This window comes from Dama dama, chromosome 5 (assembly GCF_033118175.1).
Source record: "Dama dama isolate Ldn47 chromosome 5, ASM3311817v1, whole genome shotgun sequence".
Classification (NCBI taxonomy): domain Eukaryota; kingdom Metazoa; phylum Chordata; class Mammalia; order Artiodactyla; family Cervidae; genus Dama; species Dama dama.
In genome coordinates, this window is record NC_083685.1 from 53,285,029 (window position 1) to 53,309,782 (window position 24,754).

The window sequence follows — 24,754 nt, forward strand, 5'->3', positions numbered from 1 at the left end:
TAGACTAACAGGAAGAAGAAATTCTTTTATCATACTCCAGGAGAGTCCTGTTAAGGAAGAAAAGATGACCCTTGCTAATAGAACCTTTCTTTCTAAGGGTAAGCCTGAAGATAACCTATCAGAGATACGTTATGGGCCTGGAGATGGTGGCTCCAGGAGCAGCCACATTTCTTGTAGCTCTTATAGATGTCCCCTGTCTTGCACCCTCTAGGAGGATCATGCCATAAGTTATAACTTAACTGAGATGGGCCTATGCTTGAGATGAAACAGTAGAGAAAAGCAGTAGCCTGGGAAATCCTGCAAAAGACTAACTGCAGGGGAGTGAAAATTCAACCGTTTAGAAATCTGGATGGTGGCTTAAGTACGGATTACTTGGACTTCCAGAAATACTGGAAAGGAGACAAGACAAAAGACTGAACATTCTATTGTGAAGCAGGATGGATCCTGAGGCCCCCATATATATATTTAACAGAAATATAATTTCAAAAGCTCATGAACTCTGGGTCATCCTTGTTATGTTGAATATTTAAATAATACTGTACCATCATATATAGAAATCTCCGCATCTGTATCATCTTTCTTTGCTTTTGATAATACCCACCTATAAATAAAATTGAAAGAAATATCTATCATTTAAAATAAAACTAACAATTTATAGATACAATGTGTATCAGAAATACAACAAAAGATTATCCAATAGTCTCTTTTCACTCTAAGATACATGAATACTTAGAGGCTAAATAAGGATGTCTATATACTATCTTGCAAAGAAAGTGAAAGTTGCTCAGTCATGGTCCGACTCTTTGTGACCCTATGGACCATACAATCCATGGAATTCTCCAGGCCAGAATACTGGAAAGGGTAACCTTTCCCTTCTCCAGGGGATCTTCCCAACCCAGGGATTGAACCCAGGTCTCCCACACTGCGGGCAGATTCTCTACCAGCTGAGCCTCAAGGGAAGCCCAAGAATACTGGAGTGGGTAGCCTATCCCTTCTCCAGCGGTTCTTCCCACCCCAAGAATCAAACTGGGGGTCTCCTGCATGCAGGCAGATTCTTTACCAACTGAGCTATCAGGGAAGCCCAGCTATCTTGCAAAGCTAGAGTTAAATTAAATTTGGAATCTGCAGTTTACTTGCTGTATGATCATAGGTGAGCTTCCCTGGTAGCTCAGTGGTAAAGAATCTGCCTGCATGCAGGAGACGCAGGTGTGATTCCTGGGTCGGGAAAATCCCCTGGAGAAGGGAATGGCAACCCACTCTAGTATTCCTGCCTAGGAAATTCCACAGACAGAAGAGTCTGGTGGACTACAATCTGTGGGGTCACAAAGACAGTTGGACAGAACTTCGCAACTAAACAACAATGATCATAGGCAAGGTCCACTAAACCTCAGTTTCTTCACTGGTAAAAGGCAGATTAAGACAGTTCTTACCTACAGGCAATATAATAATCAATAGACAGTAATCTTTATGTTTTTTTTACCATTATTTAGGATGAAACATCTGAAATTAAACTATTATATATATATATCTGTATATATATAAATATAAATGTAAACTATTATATATATCTATCTGTCCTAAGGAATGAAGAAATGTTCTAAGTTTTTACTTTATATTCATATTTCATTAATATATATTCTTTATATAAATAAATAATTCAAATTAAACATTTCTATCAATAATGAAAACGTGTTAAGGTGCTAGTTAACCTTAACTAGTACATTAACCTTTTTTTTTATAGTTCTGTGGCAGAGGCAATTTTCACAAATCAACCACCAATAATTTCAAAAAAGCTAATCAAATCAAGGAAAAAATTCTCCTGAATGAATACTTACCCAGCCAGCCTTCCACTATCAAAAGTTTCTGTAAAATACACTTCTCCCACAGGCTGAGGTGTCTTATATTTAATCTAGAAAATAGATTTTAAAAATATAAAGTTATTCACCTTCACAAACACTTTAATTAAACAATCTCATTAATTAAGAACCTAGTATGGAATGCACATATAGGTAATAGAGATAGTACATAACATGGTCTCCTCAAAACTTTATATCCTACTGGTAATAAAATACAGAACATAAGAGATACATGATAGAAAAAAACACTACATGCAAACAGAATACACTGACTCCCTCTAACACAGGAGGGATGGGAGGAAGTACTTAGCCAAGGTCTCATAATGCAGTGGACATGGCCTTGAAAGGATTCTAACAGGTGACAGTATTTGGAGATAAAAATTATTAGAAGCAAAAGAAGTAGATTGATCATAAACATATAAGATGAAAAATTTAATAAGCACATAGGTTAGTTTAAAATTAATTCCTGGGCTTCCCTGGTGGCTCAGTGGTAAAGAATCTACCTGCCAATGCAGAAGACACAGGTTTGGTCCCTGACCTAGGAAGATCCCACACACCACATGTGAACCACAACTATTAAGCATGTGCTCTAGAGTCTTAGTGAAGGAGGCAATGGCAACCCACTCCAGCATACCTGCCTGGAAAATTCCATGGACAGAGGAGACTGGTGGGCTACAGTCCACGGGGTCACAAAGACACGACTGAGTGACTTTCACTTTCACTTCTAGAGCCTTAGAGCCACGACTGCTGAGCCTCTGTGCCTCAGTTACTGAAGCGCACGTGCCCTAGAGCCGTGATCCACAGCAAAAGAAACCTCTATAATGAGAAAGCCACGCCCTTGCAACTAGAGAAGAGCCTGCGTAGCAATGCAGACCCAACTTTCACTGTCCTTACCCTTCCCTAATAGCATACTTTCTATTTAAGGGAGGAAAATCAGTAATTAAACAAAATCCCAGATACTTCTATAGGGTCAAGATTCTGCTACCCAAATTGCCCATCTCCTATGAAGTTTACTGAATTACAACTTTACTGTTCTCTATATTTTTATGCATTGGCAAAAATGGGCCAATATACTTTATTCATACTTTACCATACCTAGAATTTTCGTGCTATAAAATTAGAAGCATCAAAAATTGTTTTCTCCCATTTCTTACCATCTTTTTTCAAATCATCATCACATATAGTTAGGAGTCATGGGCTTTCCTGGTAGCTCAGCGGGTAAAGAATTGCCTTGCAATGCAGGAGACCTTGCTTCAATTCCTGAGCCGGGAAGTTCCCCTGGAGAAGGGATAGGCTACCCACTCCAGGATTCTTGGGCTTCCCTGGAGGCTCAGGGAATCCATCTGCAATGTGGGAGACCTGGGTTCGATCCCTGGGTTGGGAAGATGCCCTGAAGGAGGGGGTGGCAACCACTCCAGTATTCTTGCCTGGAGAGCCCCATGGACAGAGGAGCCTGGTGGGCCACAGTCCGTGGGGTCACAAAGAGTCGGACAGGACTGAGCGACTAAGCACAGCACATAGTTCAGAGTCACAGCTATCTGGCAATTTCTTTAAAGTATTAACCTACCGAAACCCTCGTAGTAGCTGCATCTTAAGTCAGCCATAAGCACTTTGATTATTACTTACTTTCTATGGATCACAGAGCCAGATTTTAAAGAAATTTAAATTTTTAAACTTAAAAATTTAAATGTTTAAGTTTGAAGCTTGTGGAGCTTCAAACTTAACAGGAGAAAGAATATTCACCTTGAACAGCTAAACAACACATGCAGTTGCAAATTAAAAAAAAAAAAACTCTAAAAAGAGATTTATAACAACTTGGCCGATTCCTGTTGATGTATGGCAATAACCATCACAATACTGAAAAGTAATTATTCTCCAATTAAAATAAATAAATACATTAAAAAAAACTATGTATTATTCTTCTCAGTCCTTTAAACAGCAGCCAGCAGTACATAATTAGTATTTTCTTACCAAAAATATTTCTGAAAAAATTTTGATTGTCCCAATATTAGATATAAATATTCCTCAGTGTGAAAGTTCTTATGGATTGTCAGAGTACACAAAAACCTCTAAAAACTTTTCCAGACTCCTGTCAGTCACCACCTCAAAACACACATCTTCATGCTGAGACCGAAACAGTGGGAGCCTTACTAAATAAATGCCTATTTCATCATCACTCTCCTTTTGAACCCATCCTCCTATTCAGCATTTCTTTCCTCAGAGAAATGAATAAACATCGTTTTCTCTACTTTTAGAAGAACTGAAAATTACTACCTTTTCTTTTATCTGAAAAGGGTTTAAGTATTTAGCCCTCTTTAGCTAGTGATGAACTCCAAGTTTGATCATAAAAATCTTTCCCATATTTATCTGGTAATAAAACTGTGCTAGATGCCATGCACAAATTTCTGTAGCATATGGGCACCCTAAAAAACACAGGAACAAATACTTGGGAAAAGGCAATTTTTTTTTTCTATTTATTTAGAAACTAAAGGCTATTCCAATTGAAAGGAATCCTAAGAAATTAGTCAGCCCTATGTATCATGTAAAGGAATAATGGATAGCTTGGTTCTCAATAACCTTACCTCTGAGGAGAGTTCATTTTCATCAGTCTCTTCTGAATTTTCATCAAAGTCTTCCATCTCAACACTATCATCCATAAATTCTGCATTAATTGAGATGAAAAGAAGACCCAGACATAGCCAAAAGCCTTGGAAACGCATACTGATTATCTGTAGAAGTGACAGTAATCAGTAAAAATAAAACAACATCATGAAAAATACGTGTAAGTATACTTACCAAGAAATAAGTTCTCCTTTAATACCTCTTTTTTTCTAGGATGGCTTTTAAAACTTACCAAACTTACTTAAATTATGCTTTCAACAAGTGATACTCCAAACTTCAAAATCCCATGGGCATCTACAGCTGAAGGCCTGCCTTGAAAAGCAAAGAGCCAATGGCACAAACCTAAAGATACAGAAGTGACCACCAACCTCATGTTTTTTTAAAAAAGGATTGTGCTTCCTAAATGTTCGCTCAAGTTACTTTTTTATTATAATGTTGCTTAAGTGTATATAAACATACAATTGGTCATTTTATAACTGTAAAGCCAAAATACATTTATATGTAAACACCAAAAAAAAGAAAAATCATTTTACCACAACTGAAAGTGACAGCCTTTTACTGAAAACAAATTACAGCTGAAAATTCAAATAAATACAGGATTTACTGCAGTGAGGTTGACTGCTGTGATGAAGTTCTTTTGCATTTACCATGCCTGTAACACTATGATGATTCAATTACATACATAACCACTTCTCCATTCAAAAGCTCCAAGACCTCTGTTCCTTATAAGATTCATTGAGATGAGTAGAAGACAAATATTACTTGACTGCCTCTTGGCAGAAATATGTAATTTACATAATTACACCCTCCTCTTTCCCACTAGCATGTTAAAAATTCAGGGTTTATTTCTTGGCACCAGTGGACTTTTAAACAAGTAAATATGAATAATGAAATTAGGAGATAGCCATTCAAATAATCCAGGGTATAGTTATATTACCATCAACATGAAAGAGTTTCTATTAAAAAAGTATATTCTGAGAGAACTCTTAACTCCTGCAGAACATATTTATTGACCTACATGGGTCTGCCTAAGAAACACTGAATTTATGACACAGCACCCTACACCCACCAGAATGGCTAAACTCAAAGAGAGACAATAACAACAAGTGTTGGGAGGATGTGGACAAACTGAAATCCTCATACATTGCTGGCAGGAATACAAAATGCGCTTGGAAAACAGTAGGGCAATTCTTCAAAACGGTGAAAATAGAATTACCTTATGATCCAGCAATTCTACTCTTCTACCCAAAAGAAATGAAAACAGATGTCCAAACAAAACCTTGGAATATAAATGCTTAATGATGATAGCCAAATAATGATAGCCAAAAACGTGTAAACAACTCAAAAGTTTATCAACTGATGAACAGATAAACAAAATGTGGAATATTCACATTGGAAGATTATCTGACAATAAAACAGAATGGAGTACTGAAGTGTTACAAGACAGATGAATCTCAAAAACATTATGCTCAGTGAAAGAAGTCAGTCATAAAAAACCATATATTGTATGACCCCATTTAAATAGGCAAACCCATAGAATCAGAAAATAGATTAGTAACTGCCTAAGGAAAGGAGTGGGAAGAAAGGGTTAATTGGTACAAGGCTTCTTTTGAGGGTAACAAAAGTGTTCTAAAATTGGAATATGGTAATGGTTGTGTAACTCTAAATATGTTAAAACTCACTGAACTGTACTCATTAAACAGGTCAACTTGTAGGTATGCAAATAATACATCAATAAAGCTGTGTTTTAAAAAAAGAAACATCAGACTATAAAAAGCATTCTTCCATTTTGGTTAGCTCAACTAAAGCTTTTTAATGAGAGTAAAACTCTACATGAATGTATGGGCCAGTTAGCTTTAGTTTCTTCTAAAGGCCACTGACTACAACTTTAAAGTTTACTTTGAAAATACATCTTAAAAAAAAAAACATATTACTTTACAATATTGTGTGGTTAAGAAGAAAAAAAAACATAATATGATCATTCTATACTAAAATATGTATTAATATCACCATTTTTATGGAAAAGAATACAAAAATGATGCATACTACTCATAATTAGAAGAGTGCAACTTCTCTAGAGTCGTAAAAAAAGGTTAACTGAGATAGAAAGCAAATGTAAAGGGATCAATTTGAACTCAGTAACAGGAAGCTATGGATTTTTTAAATTTTCACTTACTGGCACACAAATGAGTACAGTTGCAAATTCTTTATCAATTGTTAATAACCCTGAAAGCTTCATTGTTCTAAAAATTAAAGAACTTTTCATGGCTTATACAATGTAGTTAAAGGTATTCTTGACACTATCAATAACATTTGAGTAAACAGAAATGCATAAAATAAATAACAGCAGTAATAATGAACATTAATATCATTTTAGCCCCATATCTTCTCCTTCAAAATGAATGCACAGCATGGGTGGTTCAGTGGTAGAATTCTTGCCTGCCAAAATGAATGCACACTTTAGTTTAATAATTAATTTGTTGAAAATACCATTTAGGTTATTACAGAGTATTGAGCAGAGTTCCCTGTGCTATACAGGAGATCCTTATTGGTTACCTATTTTAAATATAACTAGTGTCTACTGTTTGTTTTCTATATCACAGTTCTTCCTAACTTTCCTTCAGAACCAGCTGCCAAAGCTTCAGGAAAAAAATTTTAAAACCTTTATCTGGAAAGCTTGCTTCTTCTCTGAAGTTCTATGACTATAATTACTCATTTGCACAAAACAACTAGCTAATTTAATTTTTGCAGCCCAGGACATCACTATGAAAGGCATTATTACTCCCAATCTACATACGGAAAACTGAGAGGTTCAGAAACCTGATCAAATTCTCATAATTGCAAATGTGAGACAAGGTGAGAATCCAAAACCTTACATTATACCATGCTACTTCTTATTTTAATCTTACCCCCACTGTATTATTATATGTTCCTTTTTCTAGCTTTGGGTTTTTCTAGTTCCTTAAGGTGTAAAGTTAGGTTGTTAATAAAAGATCTTTCTTTTTTAATGTAAGTGTTTACAGCCATAAATTTCCTTCTTAGCACTGTCTTCACTCTATACCATAAGCTTGAGTCTGCTTTCTTTTTTTTTTTTTTTTGTTTCATTTATCTCAAGATCTTTTCCAATTTCCTTGTGATTTCTTTTTTGACCCTTTGGTTGTTTTAAAGTGTATTGTTTAATTTTCAAATATTTGTGGATTTTTTTTTTCCTGCTTTCCCTCTGCTACTGATTTTGAGTTTCATCACAACGTAACTGGAAAAGATACTCTGAATCTTTTCCAGTTTAAACAAACTTTTAAAACTTTGTTAAGATTTGTTTTGTGGTATAACATATGGTCTATCCTAGAGAATATTCTGTGTGCACTTAAGAAAAATATGTATTTTCATCAATACTCATCAAGGATATCGGTCTGTAGTTTTCTCAGTGTCTTGGTATGCCTTTGCTAACAGTGTAAGGCCACCCTCACATAGTGAGTTTGGAAGTATTTCCTCCTGTTCAATTTTCTGGAAGAGTTTGAGGAATTTGGAAGTATTTCCTCCTGTTCAATTTTCTGGAAGAGTTTGAGGAAGACTGGCATTAATTTTTCTTTCTGCTATTGTTAGGTGAAGTGCTTTGTGTACATGTATTAAAGTCCAATTGCTCTGTAGCGTTAGCTGTCTTCTAATTTCTTACTGAGCTATATGGTTGTCCTAAGATATACAGGATTAGTAAAGCAATAATTTGTTTAGATGGTATAATACAGAACTTCTAGTGCAGATGCTACCCCCTTGCCCCCTTACAAATGTGAAAAATATAAAATCCCAGGGTTCTAAGCTTCCTGTGTATTCCTCACTTCATACAGGTTGTTGAAATCACAAAATATTTGTGAAGAAAGCAAGCAATGGAGAAGCACATCCATTTGCATGTATCTTTGACCTCATGTATGTTCTCTGCATTGCCTGTGGGCTGGTTCAATAACAAAGCGAAGTATAACTAACTCTGGCCAAGTATGAGATACTTGGGAGAGATTTCTGGCTGATCACCACAGATGTTTTCTTTTTTTCCCAGGAGACAAAACTATACTGTGCTTTTTCTAGAGTTAAGCATGACTCAGGTGAATGGAGTGAGATGAGACCCAGGAAAGCTAACTATGCAGTGATAGCCTGGGTATAAAGGCCTGGGAGCCAGGACAGCCAATGCTATAAACTCCAGTCTGAAAGCCAGCAGGCTCAAGACCCAAGCAGAGCCAGTGTTTCAGTTCAAGTCCAAGGGCAGGGAAAAAAACTGAAGTCCCAGCTCAGCCTGCTAGGCAGGAGGAAGTCCCTCTTCCTCACTGGAGTATCAGTTTTATTGTCCTATTCTGGCCTTCAACTGACTGGATAAGGCCACTCACCTAGGGGAAGAGCAATCTGCTTTACTCAGCCTACCATTCAAATATTAATCTCATCCAAAAACACCCTCACAAAAACACCTAAAATAATATTTGACCAAATGTCTGGGTATCCTGTGGTTCAGTCAAGTAGATACATACAATTAACTATCATAGCCATCTACTCCTTAGGACACCAGCAACCAGAAATTATGTTAGGCCCCTGGGATTTTTTAATTTACTATTCGAGCATTACCTTAACTAATACATACTGTTAACTGAAACTGGGTATATTTTTCTAAATCAGAAGGACTTAGAAACAACTCAGGAAATACAGCAAAAAGTGGGGAAAGAACCATAATAGCGGAAATAATAATTGAAAATACAACTAATGATTTAAGCAAATAACTACAGTGTTCCAAGAATTCTGGATCTGATCCTATAAAACTCAGAAACCACTGAAGATGTGAGAATAGTGAAGTGATCAGAGCAGAAATCCAGGATATGTAAATATTGTTTGATTTTAGTAGTTATAGAAAGAATAAACTGAATCTGCACTGGGCTCTTTTAAAACATAGCTACACACTAAAGTGGACTGAAGAGCATCATTTTCAAAATAATAGTTAAGTAAACATTATAACGATACATTTATTTATTTATTGAGGATTTATAGTACTTCTACATAGTTCCAAAATGAGGAAATTTGCAAAAACAAAAAACATACAAAAATATAAGTTCACTGACAGCCAGAATTCTCTTTTCTGTATTCACAGTGCTAGCCAAAGAGTGCCAGTGCATGATAAACAGAGACATATTTATGTTCACAGAATGAATGAATGCAAAAATGACAGGAAAAAATGTTACAGGGGAAGATAAATAGATGTTACTAAGCAACCAACTAGAATGACTTTATTGTTGTAGCAGCCCTGCAACCATAAATTTGGCAAAGAGATTTCTAGGCAATTAGGGGAAGGCCAGAAATAAAATGAAGGAGTTTCACTGTCTATAAAAGTCTACAAGATCCTTGGAGGAAAAATCCTTTTTTAGAATTTAACTCCTAGAAAAATTCATGGGTTGAAACCTTATATACAGTAGATGTTTTAAACTATGGTTTTATGAGAGAGGAATGGTTACATCAACGCTTCCAACGCTGGCCCTCTAAAGTCTTTTAGAACATTGCTAAAACGTAACACAAAGTATTCCTATAGATAAAGGAGATAGTAATTTAGAAATTTTGCAGTTTTGGGAGAATTAAACATATTATTCATTTCTATTCTACATCTATGAAGAAATACCTCATTGTGAGGTATTTCAGAATCTTGCTACAGACATCCTACAGTTTAACAACTCAGTTCATAACTTACTAGAAAAGATAGTAAAAAAAAAAAAAAAAAAAGAAATTAGATGAAAAAAATCTGTTACCACGTCATAAAAATAAAACTGGACAAATTTTCACCAAAATTAAAGAGTATTCTTGGAATTATCTGGCCATGGTGCATATAGTTCACTTTGAACATCACAAATAAGGCGAAGAGAAAGATAATGCTGCTAAGTCGCTTCAGTCGTGTCCGACTCTGTGTGACCCCACAGACGGCAGCCCACCAGGCTCCTCTGTCCCTGGGATTCTCCAGGCAAGAATACTGGAGTGGGCTGAGAGTGGCATCTTACAGAGGCAGCCTTCTTCCAAAGAAGCTGCAAGACTCCATTTGAAATGCAGGGACTTTCTCAAAGAAACGACCATGCTTCAGAATAAGTCACACCTGGGATTTATAAATATTGTAGTATCTAATGTTTCCAGAAATTCAGGAGAGGTTATTCAGTAGATAAAAAAATTCATCACTCATGAATTCATTTAACAAATACTATGGTTGTCATTTATGTGTCAGGCATGATGTTAGAATTTACAATTAGAACTTACTGAACTTACAGAAATTAGCAAAACATATGGCCCCTGACTGCAAAGAGCTTATAGTTTGGGATGGAAAGCAGGTGCTAAATAACCCAGGTTTAACACATAGTAAATTGTGACAAGTGACTGACTAGTAAGGGATTTGTAAGAGCCGGTAATTGGGGAACTAAATTTGCATGGTGGAGGAAGTGTCAGAGAAAGCCTCCTTGAGAAAGCTACATTCAAACTGAGGCACAAAGGCTAGAAAGGACCGATTTCCCCAGGCCGTGGGCAAAGGAAGTGGCTCTCAGAAAGGAACTGGAAAGAGAAGAGTGGGACAAGGAGAACAGGAAGTGCTGTTGGAGTACCTACGATTCAGGTATAATTAACTCCAATCCTTATAGCTACTCTCTGATGCTGGTACTGGTACCCCATCCTCCATAAGGAAAGCAAGACTCAGGAAGTAGCTGACTCAAGAATAGAGAATGCTACTAAATAGCAAAGGTTAAGACCCAAAGTTATAATAGGTATAGCTTCAAACTCTACATTCATTTCATTAAAGCTCTAAAGTTAGAAGGTTTAACTATTTAGCTCATTAAATGGCCTATAAATTGAGGCTTTAGGCCTATAAATACAAGGCTAAGTATTTTTTAAATATGTTCCATCCTTTAGACATCCATTCCAGTTTCTGTGGGCTTCATATTCTAAAAGCCATATTTTGATGTCTATGCAAACTATAATTTATACACACAAATCTAGTTAGTTGGTTAAATGACCTTTAAAATCTTTCCAGCAAAGATTTTAAAGCAGCTTAAGGCTACAAAAAAAAAAAAAAAAAAAAACAAACGAACAACTTCATAGTATTACCTTATATTTCTCTGAAACTTTAAAATTTTAGTTTATTTCAGGATATTTAAGAAGACAGTTATGAAGCTCAAGGATAAACAGTAAGGCTTACTATTGGAACTATAATTATCACATGCTAGATAATGTAAATGTTTCTGGGTATCATCTTAATGAAAGCATCTAGAAAGAATGTCTTCATTAAGTGTTAGCGTTTTTAACTTCCTGCGGTAGCCACAACAATGACCACCCCCGCCCACCAAAGATGTCCACATCTTATTCCTTGGTTTCTGAGGAGGCTTCTCAGATGGAACTAAGGTTGTTATCTAGCTGACCTTAAAACAGATTATTCTGGATATGCATGTGGGCCCAATATAATCACACAGGCCCTTAAAAGTGGAAGAGGAAGTCAGTGAGAACGGGCAGAAGAGATCTGAAGAGTGAGAGGAACTCCACCCACCAGAGAGATCTTGAAGATAGTGGAAGAGGGGGGTCATGAGCCAAGGAGTGTGAGTGGGCTCTAGAAGCTGAAAATCACAACCTTCAGCTGATAATCAACAAGGAAACAAGAACCTCAGTCCTACAACCAAAAGAAATTGAATTGTGTCATCAATCTGAATGAGCAAGGAAGAAGAATCTCCCCAGAGCTACTAATAAGGAATGCTGCCTTGTCAACACCTGATGTCAGCACAGTGAGACCTGGGTCAGACTTCTGACCTATAGAACTGTGAGAAAATAAATGTGCGGCATTAAGCTGCTAAGTTTGTGGTAATTTATTAGGACAACAATGAAAAACTAATACTTTTATTATTCCTGTACTTGATTCTAGCTTCTTTGAAACAGTTCCCATCAACCAAATCTTACTTTGTAAGTGCAACAGCTTTTTTCAGTCCTATTGCCTACTGCTGTCTCTCGACCTTGCTGACTGCTTCTTTGAAGCTCTCTCCTTCCTTGATTTCCATGATGCTATTCCTGAGTCTTGATTCTCTTCATCTTCTCTGCCACCTCTATGGGCTCTCTCTATCTCCTGTAAATGATGCTGTTCCTTCAGGTTCTGTCCCCAGGCTTTCTCCTTACATTTCATACACTCTTGACCTCTACCTATAAAGACTAACTAAAGACTCCCAAGTGTTATCCACAGCACAGAAGCCACCACTCTAGTTTCTTCAAGGATGTATCAAAGCCTCTATTAATTTGAGGCTCATCTTTCCACCCAAACCGGTTCTCTAATCTCAATTCCCCTCTTCCATTAACTGCACCTCTGGTCAACCAAATCAGCCAAGTTACTCTGTCACTATCTTAAGATTATTCTTTGCTGATATTCTGTATCACTGGTAACTAAACCTGTTTGGGTGTTTTTGAATGTGTCTTTCTATATCCATGCCACAGCCTTAATTTAGGAATCCATGATTTCTGAAAACATCAGTAAAGTCCCACTTTGCTTCTTCACTTGCAGTCCTCCCAATCCATCTATCTGCCACTTTCCCTCCAGCATGAATTTTCTGAAGAACAAGTCTAATGGTACTACCTGTTCATAAACACGTTCAACAGTTGTCTACAGTTCTCAGCATAAATTCTGCCCTTTTAAGACTCATTTCTTACTCTTAACACTCACCTATTAACACACTCATGCTTTCTACCTGCTATTATAACTGAGATGTTTCTGGTATTCAGTTTTAATGGCTGACTGAGGACTCACCAGCACCGCTAAGCCTCCAAAGCAGTGTTGGAAAAATCACCGAAGTTTTAGTTGTCATGTAACTTCAGTAGCTCAACTACAAAGTGATAAGATAGAAAGTACACTGAGTCTGGCACCATCATACCAAGTTTCATATTCTATTACTAAAAAGGAAAGGGCTAAAACTGTTCTAAACCTCCCCCCCTCCATTTATCAAGTGAAAGGATTAAGCTGGATGATGTAAAGGTCTATTAGAGTTGGCAATTCTAGCTTTCCAGTTAAGAGCACTAAAACTTACTAGGAACAAGCAATAAGGTTAATTTATAGCACTTGAAAACCCACTCCAGTATTCTTGCCTGGAGAATCCAGGACAGAGGAGCCTGGCGGGCTATATAGTCCATGGGGTCACAGAGAGTCCATCCACTACGACTAAAGTGACTAAGCACAGCACTGTTCAGTTTCTGAGGATCTATAACATACACCATCCATACACAATAGTCAACTTTATCAACTAGATGAGGGCTATCTTCCATGGATTTACGGATAAGTTCTAAATGTGACTGGAAAGCATTGGTCGCTCAGTCATGTCTGACTCTTTGCGACCCCACTGACTGTAGCCCGCCAGGCTCCACCGTCCATGAGATTTTCCAGGCAAGAATACTGGAGTGGGTTGCCAGTTCCTTCTCTAGAGAACCTTCCTGACTCGGATCTTCCTGACCAAGGGATCGAACCTGGGTCTCCCGCATTGCAGGCAGATGCCTTACCATCTGAGCTACCAAGGGACGGCCTTTAATGTGATTGGAAGATCAAACCCATTGCATGTGAAGACAAAACTGTAAACTGAAAAGAAGTCAAACAATTGCCAAAAGGAAGGTTACCTTCAATAATCAAAATACCTAGAGTGACGTAAAAATTTTAGAGCAAGCAAAATCGCAAGGCTAGATCAAGGTTTTGATGGCTTTAAAGCATCAAAAAGTTTCCATACAAACTAACTTTCCTAATCCGAGAGTTCTTCCCATGGCCACTCTCGATTGATCTGCTTTCTCCCTTCTGGGCGTCGTTGCCATTTGCTTATATATCCAAAGCAAACTCCTCGGATTCCTGTTGCTCCGGCAGGTGCTAAAAATAAAATCAGCTAAAGTATCTGATCGTAAACACGCCGTGGGCGATAATGAGTCTCGAGTCATTAGGGCTCCGTGGGATTCACCACAACCCTCCCTCCCCAGCGGCGCGCACCGGGCTCCAGGCGGCGCGCTGAGGGAGCGGCCGGGAGTCGCGGGCCACCGGCGCCGTGAAGTCAGGTCCCTTCGCCTCTACGGATCCTGGCGGGCAGGGCGTGAACTGAGCCTAGCTGGGTTTGACTCGCCTGTCGGTGCGAAGGAGCGGGCGGAGTGAACAGCGCCGAAAGGAGACCGGCCCCCTCGCCATCCCTCGGGAGCGCGCACCGGGGCTCGAGCGTGGAACGGGGCTGAAATGGCAACCGCTGGAGTAACGGACTCGGCTCCCCGGGGCCTCTGAGCCCTCGGGGACAGGCCGGGCTGAGGGGCCACCTGGCTCTCCCCGCGCCGGCCCCAGCGCCGCAGGTGGCCATGCACACAGAAGTTCCGGGGCCCCCAACCGACCCCGAGGGTCATCGCCCCACCGCCGCCCGCCCGGGCCGGCCTCCCTTCCCCCGCGGCCCGGAGAGCCCACCCGAGAACCTCCCTGGCCGCGTCCCCATCCCCAGACTCCACACCCACCTCCTCACGGGTCCCTACCGGGTCCGCCCGGCGGACGCCCAGGAGAGGGGCGCAGCAGGAGCCCCCACCCTGCGAGGAAGAGCTAGGACTGGGCTTCCTCACCCCCAGCTGCAGCGCAGAAGGACGCGGGAAAGTGACCTACTAGTGCCCACGCACCTGGCTTGCGGGCCCGTCTTCGGGAGGGGCAGCTCCGATGTCCGAGCCGCTGCCACCTGGTCCCCGCGTCTCCCCCAGCTCAATCCAGCCGCCGGCCGCGCAGCAGCGACTGCTAACCGCGCGTGCGCGTGCGGCCGCGGGCGGGGAGGAGGCGGCGGCCGGGGGCGCGTGCTGCGCGCACCTGCACCGAGGGGCTCAACCGCCGCCGAGGGACCCTCCCGACCACGCGCCGCGCCGCCCCCGCCGGCCGGCTGCGGCGTGCGTCCGGCTCCTGGGATGGCGCGGGAGGCATTCCTCGCTATCCATCCGAAGACCCTTCCCTCCCGCAAAGCGCCTGCTCCCTGCAAACAGTGAGGTCCTACCTCCTATTGCACATAATTGGGCCCTGAATTTTGAGTAAATCACATTTTAACAGCGTCCGGTTAGTACCGCAAGCCTTCCCTGGGGTTCTAGACGTTCTGATGAGAGCTCATTGTGGTCAGCAGGGAGCTATTCTTCCCTGAAAGTGTATGATGGAGATATAGTAAATATTAACATAATAAATAGTACCACATGGTTACACGGTGTCTTTTTAAATGCTACTGATACCAGTTGTTAATCTTTCGTTGTGTTTACTGCGCTCTAAACGAAGAAAGCTGAGCGCCGAAAAATTGATGCTTTCGAACTATGATGTTGGAAAAGACTCTTGAGAGTCCCTTGGATTGCAAGGAGATCCAACCAGTCCATCCTGAAGGAGATAAGTCCTGGATGTTCATTGGAAGGACTGATGCTGAAGCTGAAAGTCCAATACTTTGACCACCTCATGCGAAGAGTTAACTCATTGGAAAAGGCCCTGATGCTGGGAGGGATTGGGGGCAGGAGGAGAAGGGGACGACAGAGGATGAGATGGCTGGATGGCATCACTGACTCGATGGACATGAGTTTGTAAATTCCGGGAGTTGGTGATGGACAGGGAGGCCTGGCGTGCTGCGATTCATGGGGTCACAAAGAGTCGGACACGACTGAGCGACTGAACTGAAACGGTTTTATTATACATTCATTATGTTATCAAACGTCCCAACAAACCTGCTGAAAAAAACTGAAGAAAATTACTTGCCTTTGGCTTGAAGTATTAATAAATGGTGAAAATGGAGTTAAAATCTTTTCCAGAGCCTGTCATTTTAACTCACACTAAAAGTTAAAATACAGCATAAACGTAGTAGTGAATCACAACTTTCTTTGCCCCATAGATGTTGGATCATATAAGTATAAGCCCTGACTGCTTATACTTGATAGTAAATTTTGACTTTGATTTTGGTATTATCATGCTTTACATCTTATTGGAATAATAAATACTTAACTTGTGATATCTCTGTTAAAGAGTCTCAGATTAAGGGAATTGATGGAGCTCCATGCATAAAATGTGATTATTGGCTAGATATCAAGATCACTGAACATTTTTCACATTGCATCCACGATAAGGCCACTATATCTAGACTTTTGAGACTGTCATCTTCTGTGTCAAAGATGATATTTTTGGTATTTGGATGGTATTTATGGGCTTAAAAAGACACGTTCATTTCCAGGTACTTTTAACAGTATTATGCTCTTCTTTTCTTAGGCTTTGCAACTTCTGTTATTTGACATAATTCTGTGGCTGGCAACAAATTTGACTTGTTAGAAAAGAATATCTGAAGGATCCACTCAAAGTTTGCAATGAAGAAGCTGAAAGCTTAAACTTTAGGAACAAGGAATCTGAGCTAAATGAGCCCTTAATCTGACCCACTGATGTGAAGATTTATTGAAACTCCAAGATTCAAATATATGTTTAATACTTATTCAGTTTAGAATATTGTTTGAGGGAGTACCTATTTATCTATTTTGTTATTTTAATAGGAATTCAGAATGAAAAGCTAAAGTGTTTCCATGTTCCTCTTACTGAGAAGCTTACCAGACATTTATTGAATATTTATCTTCTGTCTGCTAAACTATGAAAATACTGATAACTCAAAGATGACAACTATATGAGCTCTGCTTTCAAGTAGCTAAGAATGTATTTAGGAAAGCAGACATATAGTGTTGACCACCATTCTAGAAAGAGACCCAGCTGAGATAAAAAGGCATTTATCTGGGGTCTGTTAGGACTCCAGCCTGGAGACACAGACTCAAGAACTACCTGAATTGTGTTCTTTTTGGACTACAAAATGAGGGAGGCTTATAAAGGCAAAAATCGAAAGCTTAAAGTTACTTGAGTGGTTATCAAGAATTATAATTGGAGCTGGCAAGAAGTAAGGGTGTTTATTAAGTGAGGATTGGTGGGGGTCCCAAATGGTTGCATAGTTACAAGGGGAGAACTTGAGACCATAAGGTTGCAGCTGACAGGTGCTGTTTTGAATACAGCTGGTGGTGTTCTTGAGTCTCGCATAGCTCAAAGAAAGTTCAAGTTCTCAGTGGTGCAGAGACTTCTCTGAGACCTGGTCCTCAGGCCACCCAACTCCATTTTTGTATGCCTGATCCATGATTACTCCATTATAATTTTAATTTATCATCAAATTAAATGTTCAATAATGTGTAAGTTACATAATAGAATGGACAAAATGCTGGGACAGAGTATGTTGCCATTCATTTTTCCTAAAGGAAAGTTTTATCAGAGAAGTACTATTGGACCCATCCTATGAAAGCCAAGCAAGGGGGCATTCTTGGTATCATGGTTGACATTTTCTGTCTCTACTTGTTATCAATTTGGGTAAACTGTATTACCCTAAGAAATCACTCCTTTTTATCTAAGCTTTCAGAAAGAAAATATCAGTAAAACAAAAATCTTTCATCTCATGATTCACTCATTACCTATGAGTAACTACTAATATCAACACAGCATCTAAAAATATATGCTAAGGTAAGTAAGGAAAAAAAAAAAACATAAGGTGATGGTCTCCATGGGAAAATGCCTGCACAGATTTAGCTCCCATTATTTGTTCATAATTATTTCAATTCTGTCACCAGGTGGAAGATCCATAGAGGAGAACACAGCAAATCCCTAGATAATTTACACACTTATGTTAGAAAAAAGTGTCTCTTTTCCTTCTACCAGGAGTATACCACATTTGCTATTACAACTACTATTAGTAGTACTACCATATAACCATTTACTTCCACAGTATTTAAATCAGATGATGGTGGCTATTATCAATACTTAAGAGACATTCTGGCAAGAGACTTTCACTTATCATGCCTCCAATGTTTACAGAGCTATTCATTTAAAAGTAATGTTGAAAAAAATATGTCTTGTCTGAATCTGGCTTTTACAAACTTATCTGATATATTGAGTCAGGTGCTTAAATACATAATTTGCCTCCATATATATGTTTGAAGAAGTGATTTTTTGAAAAGCAAAATCAGTATGTTATAAAATGAATGCAATGTTGTGAAGTAATTAGCCTCCAACTAATAACAATAAATGAAAAATAAATAAATAAATAAAATAAAATGAATGCCCCAACCAACCAGAGATCACTATTTGCTCTGCTATACTTCAGATAGGTGTCTAAGGTTCTCCAAATCTCCCCTTCCCCATACACTCAGACCAGAGGCTGTGGGTGGTGAATGAGGCCCTCCAAATATCTACCATTTGGGAGCAGTAGGGATGGGAATGGAAGATGGGGCATCTCTCCCGGCTACATTAGAAACATTTTCAAGAATTGCTTTGTGCTGACCACTGAAACACTCTTGTTCTGGAATCATTCCCTTAAGGACAGCAGTCATTGGGTTGAATCTTTAAGGCCGTCTTTTAACTTCCTTCTCTTTATCATAAATTCCAGCATCTGCCATGCCCAGGGTATATCGGTCAGTGTTCAAATGCCTCTTTCTGAGTGTCACAGCAGAGTTCCCTTGGAATCATCTGGAATCATTCAGGCTTTTCAACAACAGCCAGTGGAATGTTGGACAGTCTCATTTAATACTATTCCAGTTTATTGTATCAACCCTTCAGGTATTTTGTTCCAATTTTGGATGGTGAGCTAAGAAGTCTAGTGGGTACCTTTACAAGGAATCGTGCTGCTTTTTCAGAAATGCTCTACCTGGAATTAGTTGTAGTTTTTCATATTAACCTGGAGTATGATCTGGTAGATTTAATTTTAAAAGCTCAAAACTGAAGTCAAATTTTAAAAATACATGTCTTTTATTCTTATTTTTCTTCCCAGCTTTATTGAGGTAATAGTTGACATATAGCTCCTTTCTTTAAAGAAGAAAGTGAAATGGGTGCATATGAATAGTTCATCATTCATATTCACTTTAGTATGTGACACGGTTCGTGTTGATGTAAATGTGCAAAGTTTTGACAGTCAAGGATAATACAGCAGTTTGAATTAAGATTTTCATATTTTATGAAGGATAAGAAAGAAGGAATATCTTATTATTTCTCAAAGTAAAACTCAATAGAATAACAAGAGGAAAAATAGTAGATTTTAATAGATTCCTATAAGAAACTGATGAATTAATAAAGATTTAAAAGCATTTAACAAATAAATTAAAAAGCTTGACATAAGAGAAACCAATGAATAGGAATATTTAAAGAAGACATTTATAAAGCACAAAACTAACATTTATAAAAACAAATGAAAAAAGGAAATCAACTATACCTCAATAAAAATGCAAATGAGTGATGCATATTTTAAAGGGAGTATGTAAAGACTATACATTCTTCTCTAATTCATATGAAATATAAGAGTTCATAACTCTCAAAGTTTATCACACGAAGTCTAACAACAAGGTAATTAAATTATAAATCAACAGTAAAAGATGACAAAACCAAGATATTAAAAAAACACTCCCAAATAACCCAAGAGTTAAGAATGCAATAATAAGAGAAAATATGAAATCTTTAGAACTGAATGACTGTCAGAATACATATACATCAAGATGTTTGTTAATCAGCTCAAATGGCACTTGGAAGTTTTAGGGTTTTAAATGCATTTGTTAAAAAGACAAGAAGATACTGGGCACTGCCAGCCTCAGAGCTGCTCAGCCTTCTGCTATTTTAGGTGTCTGAACAAAACAGATAACAGCACGCACCGGTTCACACAGAACCTGTCCTGGATGATAGCAAGTTTCTGAAATTTTAGCTACTTAGCTAAAATGTTTAGCAGGGAGGTTTTTAAAAATAAAGAAATATGTTTTGCTGAATTAGATAGTTAAAAAAAAAAACTTAACTATCTAATTCAACAAAATATATTTCTTTATTTTTAAAAACCTCCCTGTCTTTACTTATTTTTATAAAAAATTGTAATAGTAAGGGTACAAGTATCATAAACAAATACGCAAATTTTGTTTGCATATTGCATTTGCATATTGCAAAAAATTGACATAGAGGCAGTTAAATACTTTCAAATTACTAGTTTGTTCATTATTCCTTCCTCTTTTATATAATCATTTGTTTTGAATATTAAAATTTCTGAAAGATGCCATTGGAAATCACAGTGACCTAAGATTAAAGTATTACAGAGCTTCGTCTTGTTGTGCTTCATTTTTTCATATTTCCTGTAATAAAAATAAGAAATCTGTAACATCTAGAAATGGCATATTATTCATTCATAAGGACGTAATTATTTTCATGACAGTTTTCTGACAATACTTTTTCCTTATTCTGTCCTTTTGCAACCACCTCCGTCTGCTCTATCTTTACATAAAAGAGACACATAAAACTTTACATAAAAATTCTGAAGAAAATACAAACATGCTGCATGTCATTATTCAACAGGTAATGTATTTTGATGGGAACTATTCTTCTATGCCTTCTTCCATCACCTCCAACCAGGGTTAACACAAAACAAATGGGTCATACACACACAAAAAGCCATTGTTTAACTGACATTCAAAGTTATTTGGGTTTGAAAAAAAATAAAGAAAAGAAACAAAGTTATTTGGGCATCCTGTATTTTATCTGGCAACCCAGCCTGCAACACATTGAAACACTCTGCCCTGTGCCCAATGCATTGCAATAAAAGGAAGATGACCTTTTGTGTAGGACGAAGCACTAGCAAATTATCAAACACACTGTTCTCTGGCTTATCAAATAATAGAAACTCGTTAAGTACTTTGAGTTTTCAGAAGTTATTTGTACTGAGACATTTTAGTTGAAATTATGTTTATTATAGATGTAGAACATGAAATTATAAAGGACATTTAAATTGAAGACATAGGTAAAATTTTAAAATTTGTAAAACTAAAATTCACCACTAAGATGAACTTTTATTAGATTATTATTTTTTAACTATAAGTTAGATGAATAGAGACAAGCTAAATTATTTTTCTGCTTAAAATTTACATATTTATGTGTACACAAATATATAAAATTACATAAAGCACATAAAAGATGCTCAGCATCACTGGTCATTAAAGATATATAAATTAAAATCATGAGATAGCAGGGTTTGCTTGCTTTAGAATTTTATATAAATAGAATCATACAATATGTAGTCTTTTGCACCTGGCTTTTTTCAGTTAGCATAGTATTTTAGTGATTTATCCATATTGGTGCACCTATTGATAAGAATGAGCCTTCAAACTCAGCTCTATTGTCTCCAAATTCATTGTACATCCACAGTACATGATAAAAAGGGAAAAGGAAATTCCTCCTTTACAGTACATGATATTATATCCCCTTTTACAGTACATGATAAAAAGGGAAAAGGAAATTGATTCTTCTGAAACAAAATATTAGTGAATGTTAGAAAGCTACATGCATAAAATTTAAAAACATTCCTAACATAAAGCTATAAAATAACACATTGATGACTATCTGACAATTTTCTATATATTTATATCAATTTTTATACTTACCACCTTTTTATTGACGGTTTAACTTTCTTTAATATGATGTAATCTCTCTCTTACCCACTATGAAGAAAGTTGAGAAATAGTCTAATCCTTGTTATGCCATTTTTTCCAAAGAATGATTCTGATCATTTTTAAAGAAGGTGTTAAATTTTGAAATTCCTAATAATAGATATCCTGTTGGAAATTTTTTAAATAATTTAATATAATCATATTTTACAGATGATTAAATTGCTATTTCTTTCTGTTTTATGTGGTATGAAGAAAAAAAAGAATAAAGATTATAACATCAAAATATGAATGATTAGATGTACATTCTCCTTAATCTGTCATGAATTTACAAAGATAGGTTAAAATATCTTATCTTGTAAAATAGATATATAAAGGAAAAAAAGAATCCCTTTATAATAGCATCAACAAGCAAAAAGGCATAGACTAATTTCTGTCTGCATCACCTGTGACTATGTTTTATGTATTTTGATGATATTACTTTCCGGATAAAGATTCATAAAAGTTCTTACTATTCCAGATACTTGTTTACCAAGCACTTTAAATCTGAATTCCACCTTGCCTGATGGCTAACAGCTAATGTATACTGAGTTCACACTCTAAGGTACTGTTTCAAAGGGTGCAGTACAATAAATACCCAGAATAGAAAAGGTGAAAAGAGGGCAGACAAATAATGAATGAAATGATGAGAGGGTGTACATGTGCATTTGCCTCATTTCAACTGAGAATATTAAAGCAATCATTAGCTTTGTTGTGTGAAGAAGCTAAGAAGGATAGCAATGTCAACAGTATGGCAGAGGTAAAAGAAATCTTAAGGCTTGTTAATTTCAACCTCATTTTCTAGCTTTCTTTAAAGCTCAGAAGCGTGGTAGGGCTTGCCCAGTCTCATGTACACAGGTCATCACAACTAAAAATTGATTGTTTTGACTCTGAATTCTTTGCTCTTTTTACCCCACCAAGATGCTAAGTCAATTATAAATAACATTGTTTTTGAAAATGATGAAAAACTTAGGAATGATTAAAAATCAAATAATGCTAAAATTTTGTTCATTTGGTAAACAGTGACCTGAAAAAGAATGCTGCTACATTTAAATTCAATAATAGAGGCATTTTATTTTTGAATTTTTTTATAATTCTGAATATTAAACTAAAATAGTGAATTTTACTATAATTTTCAAAACACCTTTTTAGTTTCATTATTTAAATTATAGAGCTGAGAAGAGTAAGGCATAGAAATTTACATAGGCTGGATTTTTCTAACCATGATAGATAACCTGGATCTTGCAAAGTTGATTGCTGTTCATAACAAATAGTTCTGTCATGAGATGAATTGTGTTTAGACAATTTTTATAGCCTCTCATGTTCTCATCATTTCTTTTCTAAATAATATCTTGTAAGTTCATGAAACCTTGTATATTACACAACTACATGTCAAAACACTTACTTTGAAATATTGTTCTCTTCCAGGGTATGATGACTGTATACCCACATGCTGGAAAAGAGAAGGTTTATATCGAATACGAATATGCTTATTTCGTTCTATACATTTTTCCTGTAAGAGAAACAACAATCTTGTGTAAAAACCCAAATACTCATTTTTATTGTATTTACTGGTGGCAGAACCTTTTATTAGTTTTTGCCTGGATTCTATATTACTACTTTAAAATTTAAACAAAACATTTAAATTCTTAGCTTTTTCTTTGTAAGAATAATGGAACAAAGAAATTGAGATGCAAAAGCATGTATTTTCTTCCATGAACTCTATTAGTTCACTAGAAAATCAGGCTTGCTTGCTCAGTCTTGTCCAACTCTTTGTGATCCCATAGACTATAGCCTGCCAGGCTCCTCTGTCCATGAAATTTTCCAGGCAAGAATGGTGGCATGGATTGCCATTTCCTACTCCAGGGGATCTCCCCAACCCAGGGATGGAACTCAAGTCTCCTGTGCATCTCCTACATTATAGGTGGATTCTTTACCACTGAGTCACCTGGAAAGCTCAGAAAATCAGGCTACTATTGTGTGAACTATAATTTTCCTCTCCTCTCTCTTTTATTCCAGTAACATAAACTTTCTAGTATTTTCCCATCTATCCATTTCTCTTGGTCTACATTATTCTCTCCCCATTTATTAATTTAAAAACTAAATTACTCCCTCTTCAATTTCTCCTTAAAACATACATGATTAAAAAAAAACAGTATTATACTTCATGGAAAAAGATTTGGATAATCTTCTCAAAGAAAGATGGCCTGTGACATTATCACCCCTATTAAAAACAAGCATTTGAGAAGATGTGGTACATATATATAATGGAATATTACTCAGGCATAAAAAATGAAATAATGCCATTTGCAACAACATGGATGGATCTAGAGATTATCATACCAAGAAAGAAAGTTAGACAGAGAAAGAAAAATGTCATATGCTATCACTTATATGTGGAATCTAAAATACGACATAAATGAAATTATCTACAAAACAGAAACAAACTCAATAGACATGGAGAACAGACCTGTGGTTGCCAAGATGGAGAAGGGGTGGGGAAGGGGTGGATTGGGAGTTTGGGGTTAGCAGATGCAAACTATTATATATTTAATGGATAAACAACAAGGTCCTACTGTATAGTACGGGGAACTATATTCAACATCCTTTAAGAAACCATAATGAAAACAGAATATGAAAAAGAATGTGTATGTATATATATATGTATATATGTATGTATATGTATAACTGAATCATTCTGCTGTACAGTAGAAATTAATACAGCATTGTAAATCAACTATACATCAATAAAATAGTTTAAACAA

General features: G+C 37.2%; 2 protein-coding genes across 2 annotated transcripts in view; both read right to left on the reverse strand.

The window, feature by feature from the left end:
- Positions 1–15,235, reverse strand: part of CLGN (calmegin) — a 43,393-nt gene extending 28,158 nt beyond the window's left edge. The window contains exons 1-4 of the mRNA XM_061142389.1: positions 15,132–15,235; positions 4,439–4,585; positions 1,836–1,909; positions 543–601 (exon numbers count right to left, since the gene is read on the reverse strand). Coding sequence (XP_060998372.1) covers positions 543–601; positions 1,836–1,909; positions 4,439–4,576 — 271 coding nt within the window. The 5' untranslated portion in view covers positions 4,577–4,585; positions 15,132–15,235. The remainder of the gene's footprint in view (positions 1–542; positions 602–1,835; positions 1,910–4,438; positions 4,586–15,131) is intronic.
- Positions 15,236–20,688: 5,453 nt separating this feature from the next.
- Positions 20,689–24,754, reverse strand: part of MGAT4D (MGAT4 family member D) — a 47,334-nt gene continuing 43,268 nt past the window's right edge. The window contains exons 10-11 of the mRNA XM_061140712.1: positions 23,395–23,502; positions 20,689–20,784 (exon numbers count right to left, since the gene is read on the reverse strand). Of these exons, the coding sequence (XP_060996695.1) occupies positions 20,689–20,784; positions 23,395–23,502 (204 nt within the window). The remainder of the gene's footprint in view (positions 20,785–23,394; positions 23,503–24,754) is intronic.